Source organism: Hylaeus volcanicus, chromosome 2, assembly GCF_026283585.1.
Source record: "Hylaeus volcanicus isolate JK05 chromosome 2, UHH_iyHylVolc1.0_haploid, whole genome shotgun sequence".
NCBI lineage: Eukaryota > Metazoa > Arthropoda > Insecta > Hymenoptera > Colletidae > Hylaeus > Hylaeus volcanicus.
The window spans coordinates 32051430-32076225 of record NC_071977.1 but is presented as its reverse complement, the minus strand read 5'-3'; the positions used below and the strand labels follow the sequence as shown (position 1 = coordinate 32076225).

The 24796-nt window shown below is 39.4% G+C and overlaps 6 protein-coding genes and 1 long non-coding RNA gene across 9 annotated transcripts in view; 4 read left to right on the top strand and 3 right to left on the bottom strand.

Annotated features, from left to right (window-relative positions):
* The window catches only part of LOC128872302 (dnaJ homolog subfamily C member 22), a 9077-nt gene extending 6547 nt beyond the window's left edge, over positions 1-2530 (bottom strand). Inside the window, exons 1-2 of the mRNA XM_054114857.1 lie at positions 1481-2530; positions 957-1104 (exon numbers count right to left, since the gene is read on the bottom strand). Coding sequence (XP_053970832.1) covers positions 957-1104; positions 1481-1783 — 451 coding nt within the window. The 5' untranslated portion in view covers positions 1784-2530. The remainder of the gene's footprint in view (positions 1-956; positions 1105-1480) is intronic.
* A 51-nt stretch (positions 2531-2581) lies between these two features.
* On the top strand, positions 2582-6373 carry LOC128872295 (U2 small nuclear ribonucleoprotein auxiliary factor 35 kDa subunit-related protein 1). Its single transcript, XM_054114828.1, has 4 exons — positions 2582-3738; positions 4468-4769; positions 4844-5386; positions 5453-6373. Exons 1-4 carry the CDS (start codon positions 3487-3489, stop codon positions 6237-6239), a joined length of 1884 nt encoding a protein of 627 aa, XP_053970803.1. The 5' UTR covers positions 2582-3486; the 3' UTR covers positions 6240-6373.
* Positions 6374-6593: 220 nt separating this feature from the next.
* Positions 6594-9204, top strand: LOC128884978 (putative serine protease K12H4.7). Its single transcript, XM_054138709.1, has 10 exons — positions 6594-6875; positions 6951-7132; positions 7289-7472; positions 7552-7600; positions 7669-7804; positions 7877-7943; positions 8111-8312; positions 8383-8515; positions 8579-8748; positions 8814-9204. Exons 1-10 carry the CDS (start codon positions 6681-6683, stop codon positions 8924-8926), a joined length of 1431 nt encoding a protein of 476 aa, XP_053994684.1. The 5' UTR covers positions 6594-6680; the 3' UTR covers positions 8927-9204.
* On the bottom strand, positions 8964-14815 carry LOC128884981 (alpha-tocopherol transfer protein-like). The gene is made up of 7 exons (XM_054138711.1): positions 14562-14815; positions 11546-11807; positions 11273-11432; positions 11144-11205; positions 10481-10674; positions 9935-10148; positions 8964-9855 (listed from the first exon to the last, which is right to left on the bottom strand). The coding sequence occupies exons 2-7, from the start codon at positions 11718-11720 to the stop codon at positions 9650-9652; spliced, it is 1011 nt and encodes a 336-aa protein (XP_053994686.1). The 5' UTR covers positions 11721-11807; positions 14562-14815; the 3' UTR covers positions 8964-9649.
* Positions 14816-14923: 108 nt separating this feature from the next.
* LOC128884982 (uncharacterized) lies at positions 14924-16026 on the top strand. The gene is made up of 4 exons (XR_008459519.1): positions 14924-15052; positions 15412-15516; positions 15631-15826; positions 15888-16026. It is a non-coding gene; the product is annotated as an uncharacterized LOC128884982 (long non-coding RNA).
* A 72-nt stretch (positions 16027-16098) lies between these two features.
* Positions 16099-18117, bottom strand: LOC128884980 (uncharacterized). The gene is made up of 2 exons (XM_054138710.1): positions 17651-18117; positions 16099-17575 (listed from the first exon to the last, which is right to left on the bottom strand). The coding sequence occupies exons 1-2, from the start codon at positions 17839-17841 to the stop codon at positions 16396-16398; spliced, it is 1371 nt and encodes a 456-aa protein (XP_053994685.1). The 5' UTR covers positions 17842-18117; the 3' UTR covers positions 16099-16395.
* Positions 18118-18474: 357 nt separating this feature from the next.
* Positions 18475-24466, top strand: LOC128884977 (protein GPR107). 3 transcript variants are annotated; one of them, XM_054138707.1, is made up of 10 exons: positions 18475-18668; positions 19101-19211; positions 19736-19899; positions 19969-20120; positions 21693-21919; positions 22015-22148; positions 22225-22492; positions 22573-22845; positions 22926-23098; positions 23280-24466. In XM_054138707.1, exons 1-10 carry the CDS (start codon positions 18579-18581, stop codon positions 23428-23430), a joined length of 1743 nt encoding a protein of 580 aa, XP_053994682.1. In that variant the 5' UTR covers positions 18475-18578; the 3' UTR covers positions 23431-24466. The 3 variants fall into 3 exon arrangements, with proteins under 3 accessions (XP_053994682.1, XP_053994681.1, XP_053994683.1); XM_054138706.1 differs by having other exon boundaries at positions 23268-24466; XM_054138708.1 differs by lacking the exon at positions 18475-18668 and having other exon boundaries at positions 19110-19211; positions 19788-19899; positions 23268-24466.
* The last annotated feature ends 330 nt before the right edge of the window (positions 24467-24796 follow it).

The following is a 24796-nucleotide window of genomic DNA, read 5'->3' as shown; positions in this document are numbered from 1 at the left end:
ACTTTCGACGGACAGCTCGATGTCGCAAAATGAAGCGTGCACAATTCAGTAATGTAACATATTGGGTTGTCTGGAAAGTCTATGGCGATTTTTGATAGGTGGTGCAGGTCTGATTATGTCGAAATGGCTGAAAACAAATTATATATATATATATATACGTCGATAATCGAGGCCGTTTTCTCGGGTTTCGCGTCTCAACAACAGTGCGCGCCGCACCCTCTTTCGCGAGTGTACTCCCCTCTCTCTTTCTGGAACGGTGTTCTCTCTCGACGCCTCATTGTTGCCCGCTCCACCGTCCTTCGCGTGGCATTGTTGTTCATCGTCACTGGCCGGTCCTCTGCCGCTGTAACCCCCCATCCCGGACGAGCCCCCATATGTAGGAGTCTAAACGAAAAATAAGACACGGGGATTCGAAGCCACGATTCTCGGATCCAGAGTCGACCGCTTTACCTACGCGACCAATCCCGTACCCTACGTTTCGTGTTCTTATTTGACTCCTTATTGTTGGGTGTGGGAGGCGCGGATACTACAATAATATTAAATTTAATTAAATCTAGGACTTTTCAAAGATTTTTGGAACAACAAACGATATTACCGCATTTCATGTAGACTATGCTAGTTGAACTCATCCGTAAGCCTTATCTACTGGGTCCTGTTTTAGATGCAATGCTATTCATAGTACAATTACAACGTAACATTCTCATAGGACCATTCCGTCGAATGGCACACAAGTGGCCGTTCCACGGACTTGTTCGCGTTGCTTCGAAAATTAGTGCACAGGATGACGCGTCAGGGACTCACCTACTCCCACCGAACCTCATCAATTCGTGCACTGTAACGTGACACGAGTGCCATTATCAGCTAATTATATGTAGCGAATAAGCGCGTTGATAACTTCGAGGAAAACGAGACCTACATAGCGATTTTATATTTCGCGAACGTGTGCGATTTCTTACCTAAAGCGATGACGAAAGGCGTGAGGATTAAGAGGTGTCGAAAGTTAATGCCGAAGACCTCGTCCTCCGGAATAGCGCTACGGTATAATTCAGCCCATAAATATGCGACTGCGGTTTCGGCAGCGAATCGCGCTGTCGAAAACGGTGGCTGAAATATCGAATGCAGTTACGTTACGTTAACTCCTCGTTTCTATTCGACCAGTCACAAAATTAGCAATTATATCTCCTCGAACACCAACGAACGCGTTGATCTCTATTACCAACAATTCGTGCGATTTGCGCGGAATATTTATGTACAAATTTCGTCGATCCGATTCCATTTCCGCATTATACGCGGTGGCGCAATATATGGAATAATCAGTTCACGTATTCGTAACATTCTTGCGTCGCATTAAAGAAGATGCATCGTTCAAAATATATAAAGTGACTTAAGTTGTCTCGATCGACAGATATCTTTCTTGTTTACAATGCACCACTGCAGATACGTGTCTCAAAAAATTGGTCATCCGTCATTTTTTAAGTACCTTGCGATTGGTCCGAACTGTGTGTTTGAAGTCATCGAGGAAACGAGGATCATTGTTCGCGTCTGCCACGTACGAAGGAATCCTATAGATATCTCGGAGCCATCCAATGCCCACGTATCCACCGAAAGTGCTGAAGTATACGAATGCCTGTGCATCCCGTTCCAAGTACACGTGGTGTGCGCCAACTAGGCCTCCGAATAGCCACAGTACGTAAGTCCAAAACAACGATTTCTCTTTTTTCGCCGATTTTTGGCCCTTTCCATCGGTCTGGCCATTTCTTTGGATCATCTTCGTTTCGTCCATTATATTCTAATCGTACGTTGAATCACAGATTTATCATTTTGATCGTTAAATTGAAACGTTTAAGCGATCCGTTGTTTGTCTTTAAATTTCGCCAACTATAACGACGAACCGACAACGTATCGATGCACACTGGATAATCTGTACGAAGCCTTTGCGTTTTGGTCACTGGTCTGAACTGGTATCGCGGTTTGCACCGGTCGCAAGTGGCGCAACTTATGCAAACATCCGTAGACTACTTTTTTGCACGACTGTTTCCTTTTATTAGGACTTTTCTTTTGTTCACGGGATCACGGTAATCCCGAGTGTACTTCTCAATGGGAATTCGGGAACTACCGAAGCTGGTTCCGTCGCGCCGGTTCGTACCATACGTGGTTCAACGCTCTGTCAGGTTTAACGGTACCTTCGCAGGACCGTACCAATAATACGCCATCGCTCGTGGATCTTCCAATGTATCAGGATTATCGATCACGAAAAGACAGAAGACAACGGGTATCGATCGAGCCTTTCGATCATTGATTTTCATTCGAGGAAATCCTTTTTACGATCAACACTCGATTCGATCGACCCTGATATATTTTTTATTCATTGGCTATCGAACATATAAATGTTTTTGTCCTTATTCGGTCATCTTCGAGTACATCAAAACTATTTATTATCATTACCTATTTATTAACGCAAACGATCATCGCAATTTTGTCTATTGGGTGAAGGTTTTATGATTTACAAATTATTTCGCAACAATTTTCAGTTCAGGATAGGTGTGCCTTTGAAGAATAAGGAACGAGGTATATTTTGTTTGCAATTACTTTGTCATGCGTTACTCGTACGAGTATATTTACTTTACTTTATTTTTATTTACTTCACCGATTACTTTGATTCGTAATCTTCGTTTATATAAAGATTCGATTACAGTAGGATTATTAAATCTGATGTAACGAATCTTAACATATACGGGTCGATGCATTCGTCTGAACTTGACCTACAACTGCGGTCGTAAACCAGTTTCCATTATTCAGAGATGGGCAAAACCCTAGATTTCGAATAAATCTGAAGTTTGCCGATATGTTTGTCTCGTTTCCTTCTTTGGAAAATTTTTAAAAGAGGAAACGAGACAAACATATCAGCAAACTTCAGATTCATTCGAAGCCTAGGGTTTTGCCCATCACTGCCATCATTGAAGGCGATGTATGCCATCAAAGTAAAAGTCCCTAGGATTTTACTTCCCTTTGATGGTCGTATCATGCATATTAAAATAACCTGCACTTTTTACGACGACATAAATATAGATAACACCCATGTAGTATGCTTCTGTTGCGTTTGTTGTCGTCTAATTCAAATTACATTTACATATAAGACGAACTCGCACGATCAGTGAATTATCGATGAACCGAATTGTCTTCTTCGATCTTTCGCTCGTCATCGAAATGTCTTCGAAGCCCTCGTTTTGTACGATTTTAAGTAAAAGGGCGAATACAAACAATTTTACCAAGCGTGACATTCTTCGTAAATCTAATCAAAATATGGTGACAATCTCGATCGAAACCTTCTCTCGAAAGTAACATGGCGGCGTGCACGTGTCGTCTGCAATTCTTCGTTGGAATCGATTGTCGGACGTCTAACGATCATCGCCTCGCGACTTTCGTACAATTCACGATATCGTCAAAGGTAACACGGACATTCGTCTTCGTGGAAGATGCGTGGTAATGGAAGGCTGTTGCTCGACGAAGAAAAGCCATAAAGAGTGGCGACGGACAGCGAAAAAGGAACGTCGCAGACGTCTGCGTCGCAAGGCGGCCGCTGAGCGGGAAGCGGATGCCGAACGGCTGAGGGCAGCACTAGAGAAAAGCGCCAACTATTTAAAATGGATCGAAGACCGCGAAATCGCCGAGAAAGAAAAGGAGAAGAAAGAGGAGGAGGAGCGCGATGAACGGGAGAAACTTTGGCTGGAAGAAGAGGTAAATATAATTTCTACACTTTAGAAAGCAAATTATTCCCCTATTTATCATTTTCACCGAGTTTAATTTTCCGGTTCGCACTATTACACACGTTGTCGATCCGATACATAATCTGTGCGAGTATTACAAATCGTCGACTTGCCGGAAGTAAGTCGTGTATGTCTAACTCTAAAATTACATCACTCGAGAGATATTTTCATTATGGTTGAGAGTTTGGATGGGTTATATAATCTCATAATAAATGTGTTTAAAGCCATAAAAATGTACCGAACTCGACTATGACTCGGTACGAGCAGTTTCGCTTGTAACTATACGTAAGTACGTAATATTGCGCCACAGTTACCTATGCGGAAGACAAACAGAGCACCCCGGAAGTCGACTCGTACGTTTCATTTATCTATTATATCGATTTGATTTGTACGCAGCTTCATTGTTTTACAAAAGAATTTAAATTTACTCGATTCAGTTTGCCCTATCGTTTCGCGACACCCTATGCATCGCGTGTCTCGTCGCTCTCGTTGATTGTCAAAGGTATTTTGTTTTTGTGATCGATAGGACACGTTCGATTAGAAGTAACGTCAATCGGAACTTAATTATAATCATGAAAATAGTACGAATATGTGGTTACCGAAACCTGCTAGTTATTATACGATATCCGTAAGCACGAGCAAGCTGAACGCAATATCGAAAGCTTCGCGTAATTGTTTACACCGTGTTTGGTTCGTTTAGGTAAAAGCGCAAAAGGAATGGCAAGTCCTGCAGGAACGAAAGCAGAAAGCCCGACAGCAACAACTGGAGCAAGAGATGAAAATTCGGGAGGAATTCGAGACGAAACAGGAAGCGATTCGCAAGAAGCAGGAGGAAGAGAAACGAAAGAGAGAGGAGGAAATTAGAAAGCGGGAAGAGCTGTTGAAGGAGATCGATGATTACATCGATAATGGGATCAAGACTCCGGAAGCTCTGCGCGAAGTCATCAACAGTCAGCCTGGAAAAGAACTTTGTCCCTTTTTCACAAAAACTGGTGCTTGCAGGTGAGGAAAATATATTTCTGTATACTTCGTTCACGAAAACAGTATAAAATCATAAAAAAAGTACATTTTTTCAGGTACGGCGATACTTGCTCGAGGAATCATCGAAGGGTATGTTTGAGCAAAGTGATACTAGTTCCTGGATTTTACACGCATTTCTCCCTGGAAAAGAATTCCGCGGAGTACGACACGGACGTGGCCCTCGAGTTCGAGAGTTCGGAGACGCGGCAACACTTTCGCGAGTTCTATAATGACGTCGTACCGGAACTCGAATCCTTCGGAAGGATAAAAACGCTCAAGTACTGTTGCAATACCGAGGTTCATTTGCGGGGTAATCTGTACGTCGAATACTATACCGAGAGAGAGGCGGCTAGAGCGATGAGAAAGTTGAAAGGTCGCTGGTACGCTGGTCGGCAGCTTAATTGCGAATTTGCCAACCTCAAGTCCTGGAGGAGCGCTGTCTGCGGAATGGCCAAGTGCCCGAAAGGAAGAGCCTGCAATTTTTTGCATACCTTTAAAAATCCGCACGACGAATACGATATCAAAAGTCCACCCAGGTGGGCTAAGCAGTTGGCCTCGTCCTCCCAAGAAGCTACCACTGCCAGAAGAAGCGACCACAGGTATAGACACGATCAATTTTTATTCATACTTAAGATTGTTAAGGGTTTTCGTTACTTCATTTTCAGAAATAAATCCAAATGGGAGGACGGCAGCGATGCTGAAGATGGGAAAGACTGGAGATGGTCCGAGTCCCCCGAACCCGAGCCTCATTCGCGTACGAGGAACTCCGAGAAACGGCATCGTCGATCCGACGAGACCGAGTCTCGGCAGAGATCAGCACGCGATAAACGATACGATCAATCAACCAAAGATACGCTCAGCGATAACGCAGAAACACCCGTGAAACGCCGACGGTCGAGCTCTAGAAAACATTTCGAAGATGAAAATGACGACGAAATTTCGAACGGCCGCGAATCTTCTAGGAGGCATTACAAAAAATATCAAAGAAGGAGAGAAGAAGAAGACAACTACGATGAGTCGAAGTCGTCGAGGCATTCTCGCAGAAGATACTCCAAAAGCGGCGACAAAGCTCATCGTTCGAAGGCTCGTAGGTATCCGAGTAGATACTCCAAGAGAGAGAAAGAGGATCGCGAGAAAGTTAGACACAAGTCGAAAAATCAGCGCGAATTTTCCGATGACTCTTCGAGAAGGAAGTCTAAGAAGAGCTCCGAAGTATCGAACATCGAAGAAAGCGACTACTTGAAAAACGTACGAGACGTAAAGTCGAAATGGGATAAAGAAAATTCTGATGAGATCAGCGTTAATAGTACGGACTCTTCCGATACGGATAACTCTAGCACCGAAGAGAAGAAAGGAAGTTTGCGCTTATCGAAGAAAACTTCAACAGAATATTCCGACGACGAATGGGCCACGACGGATTCTGAAAGCGACGAAAAAGTGAAAGAGAAGTAACGAAGTAGACATTCGTTCAAATTGTTTGTGAATTTATCAAAACTCTGGTGTAATTAATGTAATTAGATACGAAGAAGTACCGTTTTATACTGAAGTGCATTTAACAATAAAATCAGTTTTGTACTTAAAAAAAATATTTTCAATCGTTCATTGTACATCTATCGATGTTACAATCCTGGTTTTTTCAAGCTTATCGTTCTTTATGTAGGTAACATATCGGCCACTTGTGATTGAATTTTTAAAATGTTATAATTACATCTCGTTATCAGATAAGTTCTTTCAATTTCGATCGAACGTTGATAACGGTACATTTGATATCGCGTTGAGGTAGTTTAAAACAGTAGCCGGGACGGATTCGCGAATCAGTGTTTCGTAAATCGGTCTAGACCGTTGTTCTAGACCAAAATTGTTCAACATTGTCTGTTACTTCGGGAATTCGACATGATCCTTTTAAGTACTCTACTGACGTTGTGCCTTACCATTCGCCTTGGCGATGGGGTTGGTTTCCATGGATTTCATTTTCGAGGTTTAGAGGAACCGCAATCAACGTTGTTCAGCGCGGATAATGTACAAGAAAAATGGATTACGCAACCTCTCGACCACTTCAACGCACGCGACAATCGTACTTGGTCAATGGTATGCTCGAACTAAAACTATTTTAGAAAAAAAATGGGAATCAAATTTATGCATCGTCGTATTTTATTCCGACAGCGCTATTATCTAAATTCAGCCTTTTTCAAAAAAAATGGACCAATTTTGATTATGATCGGAGGGGAATGGGAAATAAACAAAGGTTTCTTAACGGCTGGTCAAATGTTCGAAATCGGCCGTACTCACAACGCGATGATGTATTATACCGAGCATCGTTACTATGGCAAAAGTAAACCGACCCTGTAAGTTGATCTCTCGTAAAATCGCTTAGACTTCCCTGAAAAGGATCGAACGTTACGGATTATGCATAACAGAACAAAAACTTCAGCGTAAAAACATTTCAACATAATCGACTTCCGTGTCACGCTTCGAATCTTCTACTACCGAATCTTTTTTAGAGATATTACTTCAGCTAACTTACAGTACTTGAGCGTTGATCAAGCATTGGCCGATTTAGCATACTTCATCGAATGTAAGAAGAGAGATCCTAGATTCCAAAATAGTAAAGTCATCGTCTTTGGAGGATCTTACGCTGGAAGCATGGCTACCTGGGCTAGACTTAAATACCCCCATCTCATTTACGTAATTAGAATTTCTTTTTATGGTAGCTTGATTCTCGATATTTCCTTTTTCGCGAAATCTCCAATGACTTTTTCTTTAGGGTGCATTGGCTAGTAGCGCTCCAGTTTACGCAAAGGCTGATTTTTACGGTGAGCGCAACGAACTGTTCGCAATTGAAACTTTTCTTGTATGTTTAAAAAACGGGTTCTTTTTGTAGAGTATTACGAAGTCGTGACCGAGAGTCTTCGCAAACACAGTCAGAAATGCGTGGATGACACCAAAGCCGCATTCGACGAGGTCGAAAAATTGCTGTCAACCAAGAGGGGGGCGGAGACGTTGAAATCTTCCTTGAAGTAATAGTCGTTTTCTTCATTTCTCCGCGATAGAATCATATAATGTAGTGCTATCATCTAAACAAATTTCAGTTTATGCTCCGCACCGAATATAGACTCTCCGAGCGACCTTAGTTACTTTATGAACTTTTTGGCAGAGGTGAGTTTCCTTAGAAAGTAGAATTATATCATACAATTGCCTCTTGTTACGGAGTGCGTTATGAAACGACACCGCGCATCGCATTTCCCTGCTTGGCAGTACCAAATGAGAAATTTATTATCCTCTGATTACGTGATTTCGCAATTGTCACATTTTCTCTTTGATAGACGTTTGGTGGTATCGTTCAATATAATTCAGTGGTGAACGGTAAATCGGAAATCGCTGCGTGCTGCTCGAGCATGACTTCACAGAACCTGGGTACTCCTCTGCAGAGATTGGCGCGTCTCGTATCGGGACAAGACAAATGTTTGGATCTTAATTACGAGATGTTTGTCAAGTATTACGCTAACAGCGAATACAACGATGTCAGTAAGTTCTAATTACTTTGTAATAGAACGTATCATTTTATCGTCACCCTGTACAATTTCAATGGTTTTAGTGAGACAATGGTACTATCAAACGTGCAGCGAGTACGGCTATTTCCAAACGACGAACTCGACAAAATCCATTTTCGGAACTCTCTTTCCAGTGAATTTTTACACGACTATGTGTACCGACTTATACGGCAGTTAGTAAGTACCACAGAAATCAGGTACGTTTCGCGACGTTTCACGCTATCCATTTCTTCCTCGTAGCTACAACAAGAATTTCCTAAACCAAAGAATTAGGAGAACAAACATAATGTACGGAGGTTTGAAACCAGATTTACGAAATGTAATCTTCACCAACGGAGACGTCGATCCCTGGCACGCGCTTTCTGTTCTTCGAGATTTAAACAAATTCTCGCCCGCGATACTTATCAAAGGTAATTCACGTAAACACAAAACACAGCGGAGTGACATTCAATCGACTGTTTCGCGTCACTTGTAGGATCGTCGCACTGCCAGGATCTGTACACGGACAGTGACACGAGCAACAAAAATCTCGTTAATGCCAGGGAAAACGTGCGTAAACTCATCGGCGAATGGATCACTTCCAAGTAAACTTGGCTTTCGTTTTTGAAGAACAAGAAGAGTGAAATAGATGAAAAAAAATATGCATTTATTTCCATGGACAAAAAGTCTTATTTACAATTGATCGTGTGCCAAAATGGAATTTCGTGCAGCTTATATCTATCTACATCTCGCGAACGGTGTCTGCATATAGCAGACGATATTTTATCGTTTTAAACGTACATCGTGAAATTCTTTACAGATCGACGATTTCCTTAATCCAAAATATAATCAAATTTGTACATTAAATAAAGCAATTTTTAGATGCACGTTGTCTCGCTACTTTTCTCTAGGGTTCCTGTTCCGAAATGTCCACTCGAGATACACGTAATTCTAGTTTCTAAAGTGTACGTAGAAATCCGATTGAAATCCCTCCGATTTTGCGCGACTTATCCTTATCCGTAGCTTCGCTACGTTCGAGAGTAAAAAATATAATATACATGTGTATGTGCGTTTTGCTAGCTGTGAAAAATGCTCCGCTAAAGTCGTAGTTGATATTAATAATTGGTCGAGCAGAAGAAGCACGTTCCGCGACCGAGATCAAATTTTTAACCTATTTTCTTGTTCACGATTAAGATCGTGTCAGTTTTTATATAACGATTATCAAATATAACTTGTTACAAGAATAATGTTATCGTCTTTGTCTCGTCGACAAGGTAAATACAGTTTACGCAGTCGTTGTAATTGGTACTGTCGACGATCGGTTTCCGTTGATCAATCCACTTCGAGCTTTCTGAACGAACCGCTGATCCCGTACATGGTAGAGTCGCTGGAGCCAATATCCGAGCAACCGAAACCTTGCTTCAAGGCTGACACCGCACCTTCTCGAGCTTTTTCCGAGTACAACTCCAAGGACACTCTCATTTTGTCGTGACTCATCAATATCGGCGCCATTTCCATCAGCTCCTTTCTCCAAAGTGCTGCGTAAACATTCGTTTTAAACTGTAAGATCGTTCTCTTCTCGCAATAACGTTATCGAAAGACTATATCCCAACTTACCGATCATTTCTTTCATAGGCATCGTGCCGCCGTATTCCTTTGGTAGCATGCTCGTGTCCATTTTCTGATTGATAGCGTCTTCGAGACTCGTGTAAATCTTGACTCGCTTTTTAATCTTCTCAGAGATCAACGACATGCCGAAATCGAGAGCAAATTTCACGGAAGGATGAGTATTGATCGCGTGAACCTCCTTGTGCCGCATCGGTATAGTTCGCTAGAAAAAAAAAGCAGAATCCTCGTAAAGTTCGCTAAAAATATTTTTCCAGCAAATTGGACATTTGTTTGCTCTGTCATATATAATGGGTAACAGCGTTGAATCGAGTTCCGAAGATTGATCCTGAGATGAAAAGTCGATATTTGAACGTCGCCCGACATTTACAAACTGTGAAACAGGATCTACAAAAACCGGTTAAGCATCCAGTGATTTTGAAGGCGTAATGGAACGTGGTTGCATCACTGGCCTTGAATCGAAAGCGTCTTGTAACCGTAAGCAATAATACTTTTCGGTTAGGCTGCACGGAAACACGAGGAACGATAGGACCGTACCTCGCCGTTCTTGACGATGCGGACAGCCTCCTTCGGAGTGAAAAGCGTCAAGTGTGGAAAACTGACGCCAGCCCCGTCGGCGAAGTGAACGAAACCTCGCACTTGATTTTCCTCGTCCTCCATTAAAGTCTCGTAAGTGATCGCGTGGATTCTGCACATGTCGGCATTCGTGTACTTGTGAGGATCGAAAACACCTGAAAGCACGTTTCACGCGTGAAAGGAAGAAGTAAACTTCGCTAAGTGTCGTTAAACGACCATCATCTAACTAAGCACCACCTTGTTAAAAATTTATTCTAACATCGTGTACACTTCTCTTACGTAATCTATCCGTGTATCCCTGAAGAAGACCAAAGACCAACATAGTCGAAACGTTCATTAATAAACATGACCTATGTGCTTACATAGACATCATTGTCTAATATTTTTGCATCGAGCGATAATCCTAATGATTACTTCGCAAGAGCGTTCACGTGCCAATGTTCTCTGTAAAAAGCTAATAATCTACCATTCGCGTTGAGAACGTTGCGTGAAAATATTCCAGACGGAGGAGGAGAAACGGAGAGTTGAAAGTAACGTTGTTCGCGACTTTTCAGAATTTGTCCTAGTCGAAAGGTATCATTTAATTCGGAGAGTGTGAACGACCATGAGGAAATTAACATTTACCTGGTCTGGCGATTACAACACGGCGGCCTTTTGCGTCGCGTCCGGGTACGGCGAACAGATATCTGAAGGAATACAAACGAAATGGATCGTAAGGATAACAACACGTGTTTTAAATTTCACCAATCTTACCCCAAAGACAGCAGTTCTTCCATCGTTTGTTCCGTTGGGTCCAATTGATTGAAAGCTGGGTGATAAACTTGTCGGAGCAGCAAGTATCTCTCGATAGCTTCCTCCGCCATCGGTACGTTAAACTTTTTACATCTCAAGAATCTCAGCAAAAATTGCGCGTCTGACGAGCAAAAATATATTAACTCCGAGTACCTAGGATACTCTCGAAGCGTATATACATATAGAGTAACGCGAAATACGACGCATCTTTGAAAATAAACGTAATTCTCTCACCAAGACGACAGTTTTGTATACGCGGATTCAATTTGATCCAATTACGTATCTGTTCGAGAGCTTGGTCTCGCGTATTTTTGTCTTCCCTAAGTTCCTCTTTGGCCAAAAGCTGCGTTTCCTCCGAAAGGGGACACTCGTAGTTGTCCTCCTCGGTTACCCAATCGTTTGCCCCCATTCTGGTTAATTTAATCCTGTCTCTCAAACACGATGGGTAGGCAACTTCAGCTTTTGGGATCCAACAATTTATCGATTGGGCGAATTTCTACAAAAGTAGAAGGCTTTTTATTAACGTTTAAAAATTAGATTCCAGCCAGGACCTCTCGTACATCGAGAAGAGCCCGTCACTTACCTTTACGAGGCCCTAACATTAATTCGGAAGTCTCGAATATATTAAAAAAAAATTACTATCAGACAAGCGCTTGAAACGAAGGGTAATATCGTTGCATTTCATCCTAAATCTGCTGGTATCTAGCTACGTATCTTATCCAACAAATCTTGCCTCGTAAGTAACGCTATTGATTAATTGTACATTATCTCAATCATCCATCGACGTGAGATTACTTCGAGTAGATTGCGTCCAATGATTAATCGCGTCACATTCAACAGTCTGCTACGTAACGTTATTACCCTTTGTACCAAAACCATTGAGCTGATTACGAGAGCATACAAATTTCTAAACCATCTTTGTTCGTGGTAATTCGGGACCCATGCCAAGTAACCGTGATATAAGATAGGGCCTGACTAATGATGCTTCGCCCAATTAATGCACGTTCCCGTCTCTTTCAGCGAAACGAGGTCAAATGGGTTCCCTTGTCTTCTCGGTCTGCAGCTGTTCTGCCCTCGACGAGCCACTGACATGGTTCCCGGCATCGTGTTCAAAGTCAAAGCCGTGAATGAAAGTGAATACCGCGCCGAGGAAAGATACCATCGACGTGCGCTTTCTTTCTTCTCGCCGAGTCAACGATTGCATCGTTTACGTAATTTCTCGCAGGTATTATTGAACCATCGGTGATTTCGTGACATAACAATTCTCTCGGTTTATGATATAATCTTCGACTCGAGTCCGAACGCCGAGGAACATTACGTGTTCCGGGATACCAACATATGCCGTAAGTGAGTGACTCGTTTCGCAACAACTTTCTCCGATTACGCAATCGGCTGAGTTGCGCGCCCATCTTTGTTCTCCGATTTTGTACGGCCGACTAACACGATTATGTATTTCTTTAACTTGCCAACCACCTCTGGTATGTTTTCCTATCTAACCGTCGACTCAAGCCGATAAAAACCTACGAGGATTGCGAAATTACGAGATGAATACATTTTTTCTCGAAATAACTATTTTCGGCACGGTGTCCAACTGTCCATGCTATCTCAAAAGTAATTTGAACGGTGAACTTTAAATTTGAATGTTATAGGACTATAAAGAATCCTCGGAACCAGTCTAAAATATCCGATTGCTCCACTGAATTCATTTTTTGATAATATCGGTAGAGTCTTTAGTTAAAGAACGATGATACGATGGGAGCATTAGCGTCAATGGCCGCTTGTAGCTGGTGAATACAAAGGACGTACAATTACGTCAGCGTCAGCAAAATGATATCTCCGCGAATTAAATTCAATGCTTTCGTATTTTTTACATTGAAATTAGTCAACGATTCGGAATATTCTGACCACCAAAATTTGAGGGTGAAGAAAATATGAGTGTAAAATGAATGGAACCGGTTTCGGATCCGATGGAAAGAAAACCTTGCCTCTCGAGGGCACCCATGACTCCGTGGCATCGACGTTACTCTATACGTACTGAATATGCAATATCATTTAAGGACACTTCATGGCTGCGACGAGTCTCCGGTACACCAAAAAGAAGCGAACGATATTATTGTTGCAGGGACGCGCATTTTCCTCCGGCTTGTACATTGCGTTTGATTATTTGTCGCAATCGTGATACATTTCACGGCAATGTCTACGATTTTACGAGTAAAGCGAGTAAAACATCTTGCAAGCGTAACGTCAATAAGCGTAGGGTATCTACTAAGCGGGTTACCGTGCAACCAGGGAAGTAAACCACCGCAACTTATCTTCCGCATAGAAAGTGCTGCTGTTTATCGTGTTATTACTCTTGGATTAGAGTTCTTGCTTCGATACAAAATTGCTGTTCACCTCGTAGGCAGTGATGTTCTTATTTTCATTTGAAAGTATATGGTATCGGGTCGACGCGTTTTGCTTCAGATTACATTTTAACCGTTTAGGCTGGCGTAACGAATCTAACTCTCTTCGGGTGACCGAAGCGTATAAAAAGTGTCGAGTAACGAATAAGAGATAAACAAACATTGATCGACGATTAATGTTTATCGATATGTTCTACAATTCACGCAGCTTCTTTAATTCCATCGCGCGACACTATCGATTACCGTCACCTTTTATTGAATTCTTTCCAGCAACAACATATTTCGACGACTAGGAAACGTCTTCCAAAACAAACGTCCTTCGACATTTCAGAGAAGTTGTTCTGTATCCTTGACATCTAAAGTGTCCGACCTTTCGAAGACAAGGTCGCTACCCACTATTTGTACTTGAAATTCTTGCCGCGTCGATTCTATTGAATTCGTCGCGGATCGTGATTTGAATAAAAATTAAAGTTTATTACGATCTCAAAGACGAACCACATTTTTCTGTTAAAATACTTGATATCGTAGCGCACTGTTCGATGATAAAAGAAAGTAATAATATCATCCAAGTATATTCGAAACGTCGAAATGAAGATGGCTCGAAACATCATTGTTTCAATATTTTTCAGGAACAACGCGAGCTGAATTAAAGTGAACAACGAAACAAAATTTCGAAAACATACGATCGCTGAAAAATGAATTAGCGTTCATCGTTTGGTTCAATGTTTCAGAAACTTGAGCACCATGATCGTTTTACGTTTATTTTAATGAATTTTGATAACGATGAAAACTTCGTAATAAGTTTATTACAGATGTTAAAACTAAACAAAAAAAAAAAATGGACATACCCGGATCGTAGTCGCGCAGGTGAACACTTGGAGGAGACTGCGTCCTCTTGACTGTCGATCGCTCTTTTATAATTTCCCGTCGCACCTTTCTTCCAGCTCCACCTCCGCTGTTCTTGCGGCTGTGTGTCCTCTTGGAGTCGAGGAACCCTTCGAGGGACAACTCACGCGTTACTAAACTTTTATGAATCGCAGTCGACTGTTTCGGTCGGTGAAAGATGAAAATTTCTGATAGCGTGAGTAGATTGTCTCGTGAATACACGTCCGAAGCAAACCACTGGAATGCCTCGGTTTACCTAATTGTCCGTCTTTTATAGACGCAACAGGTATCATCGTTCGGCTAAACGAAGCGAGACGGTGGTCGTAACGACTTCTATCTTTTTCGGAGCTGACAAGTTTTTTTTTTTTTTCAACGGAGCTATCCGAAAATAATATTCCACGATTGAGAAAAAAAATCTGATTATGCATGCATGCCATGTGCGAGCGTGTAAAATGTATGTACTTACCGTAGAAGTTTAAGTCACGTTTGTGTAATTTTACTTCATTAAACTACGCGATGCATTATGGTGAATTTAAAATTGCAATTTTTGCAAATTGAATAAAGCGTGGTAATTTTTCTATCGAGATAATTGTTTACAATTGTTTACTCCTATACCGGATATTGTTTTAACGAAGTCTGACACTTACGTATTTGAAAAGAAACTTTAGCGAAATTGTGTTACATTAGGTATCGGAATGAAACGAACCGTACAATGCCTTACTAATTTGTAAAAGGAAGACTTTGCGAGCGAATAAAATGTAAACTCATTTCATGAAAGTAGATGCGAACTTAACAGTACCAGATGTATTTCAGATTCGTCCGACTAAATTGGAATGTTAATGTTGCGTATTGACATTGACACTGATAACACAGGCGCGTTTGATATCAGTTGAGTGAAATGTTGGAAGATGAAATTCTGTGAGTACATAAACCTTCGTAAATTTCTAATGTCCAACGTGCTGCACATATACTACTTCTACCTTACGTCATTCATCCACGTAACAACCAATTAGGAAATTTCTTTTTTGCTAGATTCAATTCTGCGGTAAGTTCTACGATTCGGTATGAAGAATTAGCGTTAAGAAATGAGGACAGGGAATCGTGACAAACGTAACAATAACATTTAAATAATCGCTTAAAGCAGTAATGCGCAACCTGAAGGCTCCACAAATTTCTCAAATATTTTTTGATTCTACCGTCGTTATTGTTTTACAAGGTGATATACGGGGTAGGTTTTTACGATTTTCCATAACGGAGGTGATCATAAACTCATGTAATACTTGTCTCAGTACTGTTTTCTTACGAAGCTTTGACACGCAATAGTTCGAGCAGCTACAATCGGAAAGTGAAATGCTACTATAACCGCGAGAATGTTCCGACCAGGGATAGAGAAATTACGTGTGTGAAAGGCCTTTGCCAATAAATGCCGTTACTTGTACAAAATTGAGACAACGTTTGCGCTAAATGGGCTATCTCGCAAAATAAGTAGAAACAAAAAAATGTTGTAAATATATTTAATTTTTCTTCGTTGTAATTAGGGAGTACATTCAATTTCAAAATCACAAATACATGCTGTTTCACTTATGTCTATACAAAAATTATAATTGTATCCACTGATCACAGAATTTGAAATGTGAAAATAATAAACCAAAATAACGAACTTAAAACTAGATGGAACACGATAAATATGTAAAGTCGTACTTATACGATATTTACTATATTTTGAGCAAAGTTGTTTTTTCTTATATGTAATGAAAAAATGCAGTGTTTCTTAACAATAAATGGATACTCCCAAACTTATTCCCTACCGATAACTTGTGCCTTTGCATAAGCTCCTTTGCAACCACTTCCTGAAACTAATAAACTCTGTTTAATTTCACCGATTTGGCTCTGTGTAAGCTTCAAATCGCTGTTCTTCGTTACATCCATTATGCACATCTCTAATGCTTGTTCGGATAAAGGTATGTAAGGAACAATAACCATATCAATTGCTTCTTTGACAAAAGCATTGGTAATCGCATTTTCGCTTTTTACTAAATCCACGTTCCGATTCAAATTCTCGTCCACTTCTTCTACATTAAAAACGGCAAATACCGTGATACACTTGTCTTTGTTCTTGCTCAATGTATCCAATATACTAGCAAAAACGTCTAAATTTTTCAGTTTTAAATTCTCTATGATCAATAATTCATAAGAATTAAAGGAATTTAATGTGCTTTCATCTATATTGTCATTTAATAATAGATCATATACAAAAATCTTTTGTTTATATGGGAAATTTTTGTTTATAATTCCAATGGTATACGATTTCCCGACACCTGTTCCACCTATAAGACATATGACCTTCAGATTATAGACATCCTGATGTAAAGCATAAGCAATAGTGGAAACTGCAGTAGCTTGTCCATATAGTTTCTGTTGTATTTGAGTCGTAGCATTCGAGAAGAATATACCACGACTACAAATTGTGTATGTAACAGGGTTTAGAAGTAGTGCAATTATTCCCACGAGAATTGGAATAAGAAATAAACATAATAAATTGCAGTAGCACATATTTATTCCCTTTTTTACAGGAACTTTGGCCTTTGGTACCAACGGTCTGAATTTTTTCTTTAAATCTTCATATGTACTTTCAGTCTTTTCTTTTGTAATTTTTTGTTGCACTGTACTTATATTTTCTGAGTTATTAGATTCGGTAGAAAATAGATGTTCTGTTTTATCAATTATATTAGTTATTGGTGATAGACAATTTGATAAAAATGTAGATTCCTTTACAGTATCCACATGATCAATTTCCATGTATTCTATTTCATTTGATTTGTTTTTTGATATAAGGTTTGATGCCTGTACTATACTGTTGCTTCCACCCAATTGCCAGTTAGAGGTGTTAAAGGTATCAGAATATGGTACCGTTGTTTGCCACTCTCTTCTACATTCGTTATTGACAGTACGGACCACTTCTGATATCTTTACCTGTCTAAAATTGCAAAAAAATGTCAATGATTACAGATAAGATCGATTATTTTATTCCATATACAGATTAAATTTTTACTTTGTGTTTGCAGTTTTATCAAAAATTTGTTCACAACTGTATTGTCTAACCAAGCCAGATGGGTTTCCAGAATAAGATTGTTTCAGGCTAATTCGTTGAGACGATGGCAGTTCGGAATAACTAAAAGCTCTGGTCAATTTACAATCATTATCCGAATCTAATAATTTTAATGTTGCAAAGTGCTCTTCCATAACATTAAACGAAACTCGAAATATGTTTAGTAACAACCGGCGAATGAGATATAACCTCTAAAGTTTCATGAGGTTTAAAATTTTTGTTTTTATCTCGAGCTATGAACTACAAGATATGTATCTTGAAGTGAATATTAAAGCAGAATATATACCTTCAACCTTTTAACATTTAAATACTTTCAAATAACAGCAGGATTTAACTTTTAGCCGATAGATGATTCAAATCACTCGTAACATCAGAAATACGATTCCTCTAAAAAAGGCGGGCGAATCAATTTTGCTAACATTTTATTCCGACCTACATTATGCCTGATGTTTTTTGTTTTTTTGGATAAAATTAAAATTGAAATTAATTTTTATAAGAAAATGTAATATAATCAAAATTATCAGAAGAACGTAGAGAAAAGTTAACTATTGGAATTTGTTGGAATTCGAAAATGACAACGTTCGAAAATGTTACTCTATGAAAAAAAATTGATTCGCTTCATTGCTTGGCAGTTTCGTTAAATAACTTTACAAGCTTACAGCGATAAATGCAATAGTTATCAAGAGGGCATTAGAAAAATGCGCGCTATTCGGTTCGTTTCAGTTCGTTTATTCCGCCATTCATGGTCCATATTCCTGTAGTTCATGCTCAGTTTCTGCTCGTGTATCGACGAGCGAACATTGGATGTTTTAGGTGTATGGTTAACTTGTGTTTTCGTGATGTGACATTTCTCCAGTGAAAAATTATAAAAATGCAATCGAATCAACTGCTGACACAATGTCTCTGGATTATGTCAATATTGGTACTCGCTGCCGCCAGGATACACAAACTCGAGATAAGGGTTAGTTTGACTGCTTTGGAAACAATAACGCATGTATATTTATCTGTAACTTTATCGAATTCTCCTTGTTACGTCAATTACGTTTTACCGGTAAACGTAATTAGAAATATCGTTCAATACATTCGAGTTACGCGTAATTTCTGAGTCTTCGAAAATACCGTGAACGAATTTTATAGACAAATAGGACATATATTATCGTAGCACCGTATCGACGTTCAATCTGCGAACTACTATTACGTCGTAAAGAAACTGTAAACATCGTAAATGGTGTAAATGGTTTCCGTAAATATTTCGATAAATAAAGGGATATGCGATGCATACTATAGGTTATACGGTTATACATGTTTCGAAAGAATATTTTCCTCGTCGTCGCTTAGTCATAGGTTACGGGTCCTTGATTTGCTTACTCTTACAAATTTGTCCTTGTTACAGAAAGACACACGGCGATATATCGCCCTTAGTACCTTCGGTTTTTATAAGGGTGGTATTCTCGATATACATCTGTTGAATTTCAAGGCCGACCCTTTCGACGAGAATGCCGTGGTAAGTTATCGTAGATTGTAGCGTGGTTGTTCGCGCAGTACTACGCGTCGTCCATTCACGGACACCTGTTTCCATTTTCCCTTCATTCACATCGCGAAATTGCCGCTAGGAAAGTAATCGAAACCATTCTCGAATACGCGTATTTTTGAATACTAACAGTTCGTGTACAAGTTCTCCCAAAACACAGCGCAAATGAAATGAAATCGATTCATTCGAATAAATGAACCGAAAATGTAGATCTTCATTATACGAGCTTTCGCTCTCGAAAAAGTCGATCTTGAAAATACTAGTAAATTTAAAATGAAAGTAATTAAAACTAATATATTTTTTTATATCGAATAATAATAATAAAAAAAAAAACGAAATGATTCTTTTAGTTTAAATTTTATTTTAGTAAAGAAAAAATATATTGACAAAATATTTTCGAAAAAATTGCTTCCCACGCTTCTTATCATACTCCGTGGTTTTCACTATAATTCGCCTTTCTTATAACGTGTGTGTGCTTTACATTTTGTACTATTCAGTTTGGATTCAGTTTGGATCGAACGCTAAGCGATGCGATGAATCCATATTTAGATAATCACCAAGAGAGATGCGTACTACAAAACATTTCGAACGTCAAGACCGATTTCGAGCAGAGGGACAAGAACGCGGTGATATATTTTACGATGGACTTCAAGAAGTCTTTGTAAGTATTATTTATAAATATTATTATAAATATTATTTACGAAACTAACAATACGGATTATCGTTACAGGTTGAGAGTAAACTGCAGTCAGAACGTGCACACCGCGCACATCTACAAAGATTCCAGCATGCTCGTGATGTTTCGAAAAAAGAGGGACTCTCTTCCAGCTAAGTTTAGCGATACGGTTCTTTTTTCACGGCGAAAACGCTCCACCTCGAACGGTGTGTCAGATTTTTCCAATTGCCTTCATTCTTTGCCCATAACATTATGTTTGGGAGTACTGACGTACTCGTTAGTATCAACCATAAAGGACTAGGCCGTTAAAGCTACGTATAAAAAAGTTGGCGTTTGTCACGTGCGTTTTTGCTTAGATGGCTTAAATCGCGAAATGATTGACGCTTCGGGCGGAAATACGAAATGCGTTTACCTTTTTTGCTTTATATCACTGGAGGTAACACATTGATCGAGAAAATGAACGACATCGACGAAATAGTAACGGGACGGTCTTAGTGCGCTTTAAATTCTGGCGAGCTTCCAAAAACAGGAAGTTGATGCACGATAGACCGCGTGGAATAGGTGTTACTTGTTACCTCACGACACGCTAAAGCTTTCGCAACTTTTCTAATCGAATGTTACGATGATTCATTCGCCAATTACACTCGGCAATTTCCGTGATACTATACCGAAGCAAAGATTTTTGACTCGAGGATAGGACTTCTCCTCCTATTAGGGCGGATATGTAGAAATCTGTTCTTCGGTAAAATTTGATCATGCATCGAAGATGAGTGTTCGTTTGATCGTTACCGTTGAGCGTTACCGTTTCACGAGTAATTGATATCGTTAAAAATAGATTGGAAATTCCAACGAAATAGTGCGATATTAAATAGCCAGGGATGCTTATCAGCGTCAATTTGGACAGTCCAGTAAAAATAAACGCTGCTGCATTCGCGAGTTATTTTTAATATGGTCTGTTACTAACATTAGACACTGGGTATTAACGTAACATGAACTAACAGGTGGAAAATGAAAAGTTGGCATCGACCGCCTCGGTCACGACCTTAGGATGTAGCTGTTAAAATGTTTCTTTTATATAAAAAAAATAAGCAGGTTTGCCTATAGAACAATAATTTTTAATCGGGATTATATACGCTAGAGATTGTTCTAAACCGTTTATCATCTAGCTTTTAGATCGTTACTCTGAAATTTGAAACGGTGTACAGAGTAAAGATTGAAGCCAAGTACCTTGAATAAGTCATTTGGTTTGAGAGGTGGAAAATAATCTTTGAGGCAGGAGCTGTTTGATTTCAAGCGGGTCAAGGACATTTCAGGCTCGTTAATTTTTATTAAACTAAAGCGATACTAGAGACAGTTAGCTTATACTCTAGACTATTCTAGCATATTTTTCTATACTTCGTGTCGCGACGGTGAACGTATCGGGTGTTCTCTACGATCCATGGAACTAAATACGAATGTGATCGATATCTTACGGAATGTGGCGCGAAGCGACATCACTGATCGAACACGACCAAGATGAGAGACTCTATAATTAACGTGACTCGTCCTCAATCTTATAAATAACTCGAAACTCAAGTATTTTTGAGGGTCTGGTTAGGTAACTGTCTTCTAGAGAAGTACATTTTATGTCAATGATAGTTTATGATAGTGGAGTCTATTAAACCTCTAACATAGTTCAATCCACTTCTAAGATGATTTATGGGCAAAGTGATAACGAAATGTCCCCGTTCTCAAACGTTTCGTGTAATTTTACACGATATAAATAATTTACTTGGCAGGTGTAAAAAGATCCGTTAACGAGGATGAGTTCGAGTCTAGATCGGAAGTCAGCGTTTGCTCGCGTTTAAAGCTGCCGATGAACGTACAAACTATCAAAGGAGAAAAATATTACAATACAAGTTTCACGATGTACGTCGCCAGCGAAGAGGAGGAGGGACTTTATAATCTTTACTTTCACAACTGTCCAAATTACAAATACGATGCTCACGTTGCGTTAGATTTCACGGTACTATGGCCTTTTTGTGAACAGTGTTTGCGACTGTATTCTCTAGGTTTGCGATTGGCAGTTAAAGATTATGTTCTCCACGCTATCATTTACAGATACAAATATCGGAGATCAATACCGGGAATTTTCTAAGCGCGGGTGAAATGCCTTTACCAACGCTGTATTTTATGATGGCGCTTTTATTTTTTGTGTCGGGTTGTTTCTGGGTATTCATCCTTAAAAAGAGCAAGTAAGCGGTTCGTTCAAAACCGACCGACATACTTTCACAGGTGTGCCTTTTGTAACAGGCATTCTTCTTCCTTTAGACATCCTGTTTTCAAGATCCACTACCTAATGGCAGTCCTGGTGTACTTAAAATCTTTATCGCTACTCTTCCACGGGATCAATTACCATTTTATTAAAACAAAAGGAGAGCACGTGGCTGCTTGGGCGATTCTCTATTATATTACTCATTTATTGAAGGGAGCCGTGCTTTTCATCACTATCGTCCTCGTTGGCACAGGATGGACGTTTATCAAACATATTTTAGCCGATAAAGATAAAAAGCTCTTCATGATCGTGATACCGTTACAAGTTAGCGATAAAATATATTTAGCGTATTAAATTACCGTTGAGATAATCATTTTCTAAGGAACTGTTATCCGATCTAATAGGTATTAGCAAACGTAGCAGAAATAATAATCGAGGAAAGCGAAGAAGGAGACATCGAACATAAGACATGGCGAGATCTTTTCATTCTCGTTGACTTGCTTTGCTGCGGTGCCATTATATTTCCAGTTGTTTGGAGTATCAGGCACCTACAGGAAGCTGCACACACAGATGGCAAAGCAGCTGTAAACTTACGCAAGCTCAAGCTTTTTAGGCATTTCTATATCATGATAGTGTTTTACATTTACTTTACAAGAATCATAGTGTACTTACTTAAGGTACAATTTTCGTTTTATTACAATGTATTAGCTTTTAACCTTTTTATTTAAACAGCTAACCATACGTATTATAATCGCAGATCATGGTACCTTTCCAATACGAGTGGTTAGACGAAGTGTTCCGAGAAATGGCCACTTATATCTTTTTCGTTCTTACCGGATACAAGTTCCGACCTGCCTCTGCAAATCCATACTTCACTCTTACGAACGATGAGATGGCCCAGGCTGACGAGGACGACGAAATGGACATCGTGTGAGTATTCATTCTATTTTACATTTTCATTCTTTCAGGTTTTTTTTATCGAATCGTTGCATAAGTAATGGCCGTTTTTATATTTTGAAAAAAGTGCTTTATTATTTATCATAATTGCCTTTCAGTTGGTCGTAGCGTATTTTATCGAGTTCTAATGTGACGATCTCAGTATCTTTTCTAGTGTTTCCGGGGGCAGCGGTATCACGGAAGGTCTCAGCAAAGTTAGCAAAGTTCCAAAAGTTTTGAGGCCCGCGACATCGGAGGTTCCATCTACTAAAGAAGAAAGGGATTGTTTGGTCAATAAAACAGAACCCTCCGACGAATACGATTGAATTTAATAAAAATTCATCGTAACATTATCGATTTCAATGTGAACAAAAGCGAGGAGGACTCGTTTTTCCATCTTGTGATATTTGGAAATACATAGTGCTAGCAGTTCGAACAAGATCTAATATAAAAAAATTTCAAAACGCGGTCGAACAAGAATGGAAATACATGGTTAGAGATAACCTTGATATCGTTCTCTGGATCTATTTTGTATCTTTTCTTTGAAGCAGAAGCCAATATTTTACTGGTTAAACGATCGATCATTGGGTTTCCTTCAATATGAAAAATGCTATAGATCTTATTAAATTATTCTTATCTTCTATTCGATTTTAAAGAGACGCTTAGTTCGTTGTTTACTTTTGTTATTTATATATCACGTTTAGTATGCGACGCACTTCATTCCGAGTATCTCACTTTTTGAAAACGAAATTTGACTCGGACATGGAAGTTCAGTGTAATCTATAATTATTGGTAGTAAATTGTCATAGCTAACGGACAAAATTAACGTAGAGAACGGTTTAAAGAGTTTAATGTTTTGAATACGCGATTTTAAGCGTTTATACATTAGAAGAAAAATTTCGCTGCAAGCTCGATAACGGGTAATTTCAGTTTTGATACTCATCTTGTCGTAGCTGGATTTTTTCTTAGGCATTTAGAGAAACGGTAAGGCATTTCCATTTGTCTTTTCATACGAAACACTTAGTTTTCTCAACGCGTGGAGCCCGATCCGCGGCAAATAATTTTGTGATAAACGATACACCAATCTCAGTGTATCACGATCCATTTTTGTAAACCACTCGATAACCTTTTACGTAGGGATTATTCCGATGTGAGGAGAGAATAAAGGTAACCAATTTTACAACGTTTAACGTGTCCCATTGCGTAATTCCAAAATATAGTTATTACCAATATTATTACTTATGTACACGCGTTATCATAATTATTGTTATATGTGTTACTATTAATATTTTATTGTGTGTATAATAAAAGGGACGCGTTACAAAACCAAGTTGAAATAATAAAGCGGATATTTTTATGAAATCTTTCGTTTCCCTTGAAATACAATGATTCCCAGATACGAAATACAAAGCAATGTTACATTCAACAGGACACGATACACAGGAAGAGAAGGTAAGTGCTTTAGTTTTCTAAAAATTGCTACTTTCAACGTTTTTGTACTATTGAATTATTCAAGAATGCGAACAATTTACAGGGGTTTATTTTGTATTTTTTCGACAAGTATTATTACTAGCGAGAAACTGTAGTCATCTAATGATCACAACGCCGAACTAATTTTCGGAGTTTAGTCAGCGCCTCTATCGGGAAACGCCCAAGTTTGTCCTCGTTTAGTTCCTGCTTTCACCGTTAGAT

Excerpts from the sequence above, each read along its gene's own strand:
- LOC128884980 (XM_054138710.1), bottom strand. The coding sequence starts at position 17,841 with ATGGAAGAGCACTTTGCAACATTAAAATTATTAGATTCGGATAATGAT. Across the intron at positions 17,576-17,650 it reads GATAAAACTGCAAACACAAA|ACAGGTAAAGATATCAGAAG; the intron begins GTAAAAATTTAA and ends TTGCAATTTTAG.
- LOC128884978 (XM_054138709.1), top strand. The coding sequence starts at position 6,681 with ATGATCCTTTTAAGTACTCTACTGACGTTGTGCCTTACCATTCGCCTT. Across the intron at positions 7,133-7,288 it reads GGCAAAAGTAAACCGACCCT|AGATATTACTTCAGCTAACT; the intron begins GTAAGTTGATCT and ends AATCTTTTTTAG. Across the intron at positions 7,805-7,876 it reads ACGTTGAAATCTTCCTTGAA|TTTATGCTCCGCACCGAATA; the intron begins GTAATAGTCGTT and ends AACAAATTTCAG.
- LOC128884981 (XM_054138711.1), bottom strand. The coding sequence starts at position 11,720 with ATGGGGGCAAACGATTGGGTAACCGAGGAGGACAACTACGAGTGTCCC. Across the intron at positions 10,149-10,480 it reads GCATCGTCAAGAACGGCGAG|CGAACTATACCGATGCGGCA; the intron begins GTACGGTCCTAT and ends TTTTTTTTCTAG. Across the intron at positions 9,856-9,934 it reads GCCTATGAAAGAAATGATCG|CACTTTGGAGAAAGGAGCTG; the intron begins GTAAGTTGGGAT and ends ATGTTTACGCAG.
- LOC128884977 (XM_054138706.1), top strand. The coding sequence starts at position 18,579 with ATGCAATCGAATCAACTGCTGACACAATGTCTCTGGATTATGTCAATA. Across the intron at positions 19,900-19,968 it reads ATGGACTTCAAGAAGTCTTT|GTTGAGAGTAAACTGCAGTC; the intron begins GTAAGTATTATT and ends TTATCGTTACAG. Across the intron at positions 22,846-22,925 it reads TCATAGTGTACTTACTTAAG|ATCATGGTACCTTTCCAATA; the intron begins GTACAATTTTCG and ends TTATAATCGCAG.
- LOC128872295 (XM_054114828.1), top strand. The coding sequence starts at position 3,487 with ATGGAAGGCTGTTGCTCGACGAAGAAAAGCCATAAAGAGTGGCGACGG. Across the intron at positions 3,739-4,467 it reads AACTTTGGCTGGAAGAAGAG|GTAAAAGCGCAAAAGGAATG; the intron begins GTAAATATAATT and ends TGGTTCGTTTAG. Across the intron at positions 4,770-4,843 it reads ACAAAAACTGGTGCTTGCAG|GTACGGCGATACTTGCTCGA; the intron begins GTGAGGAAAATA and ends ACATTTTTTCAG.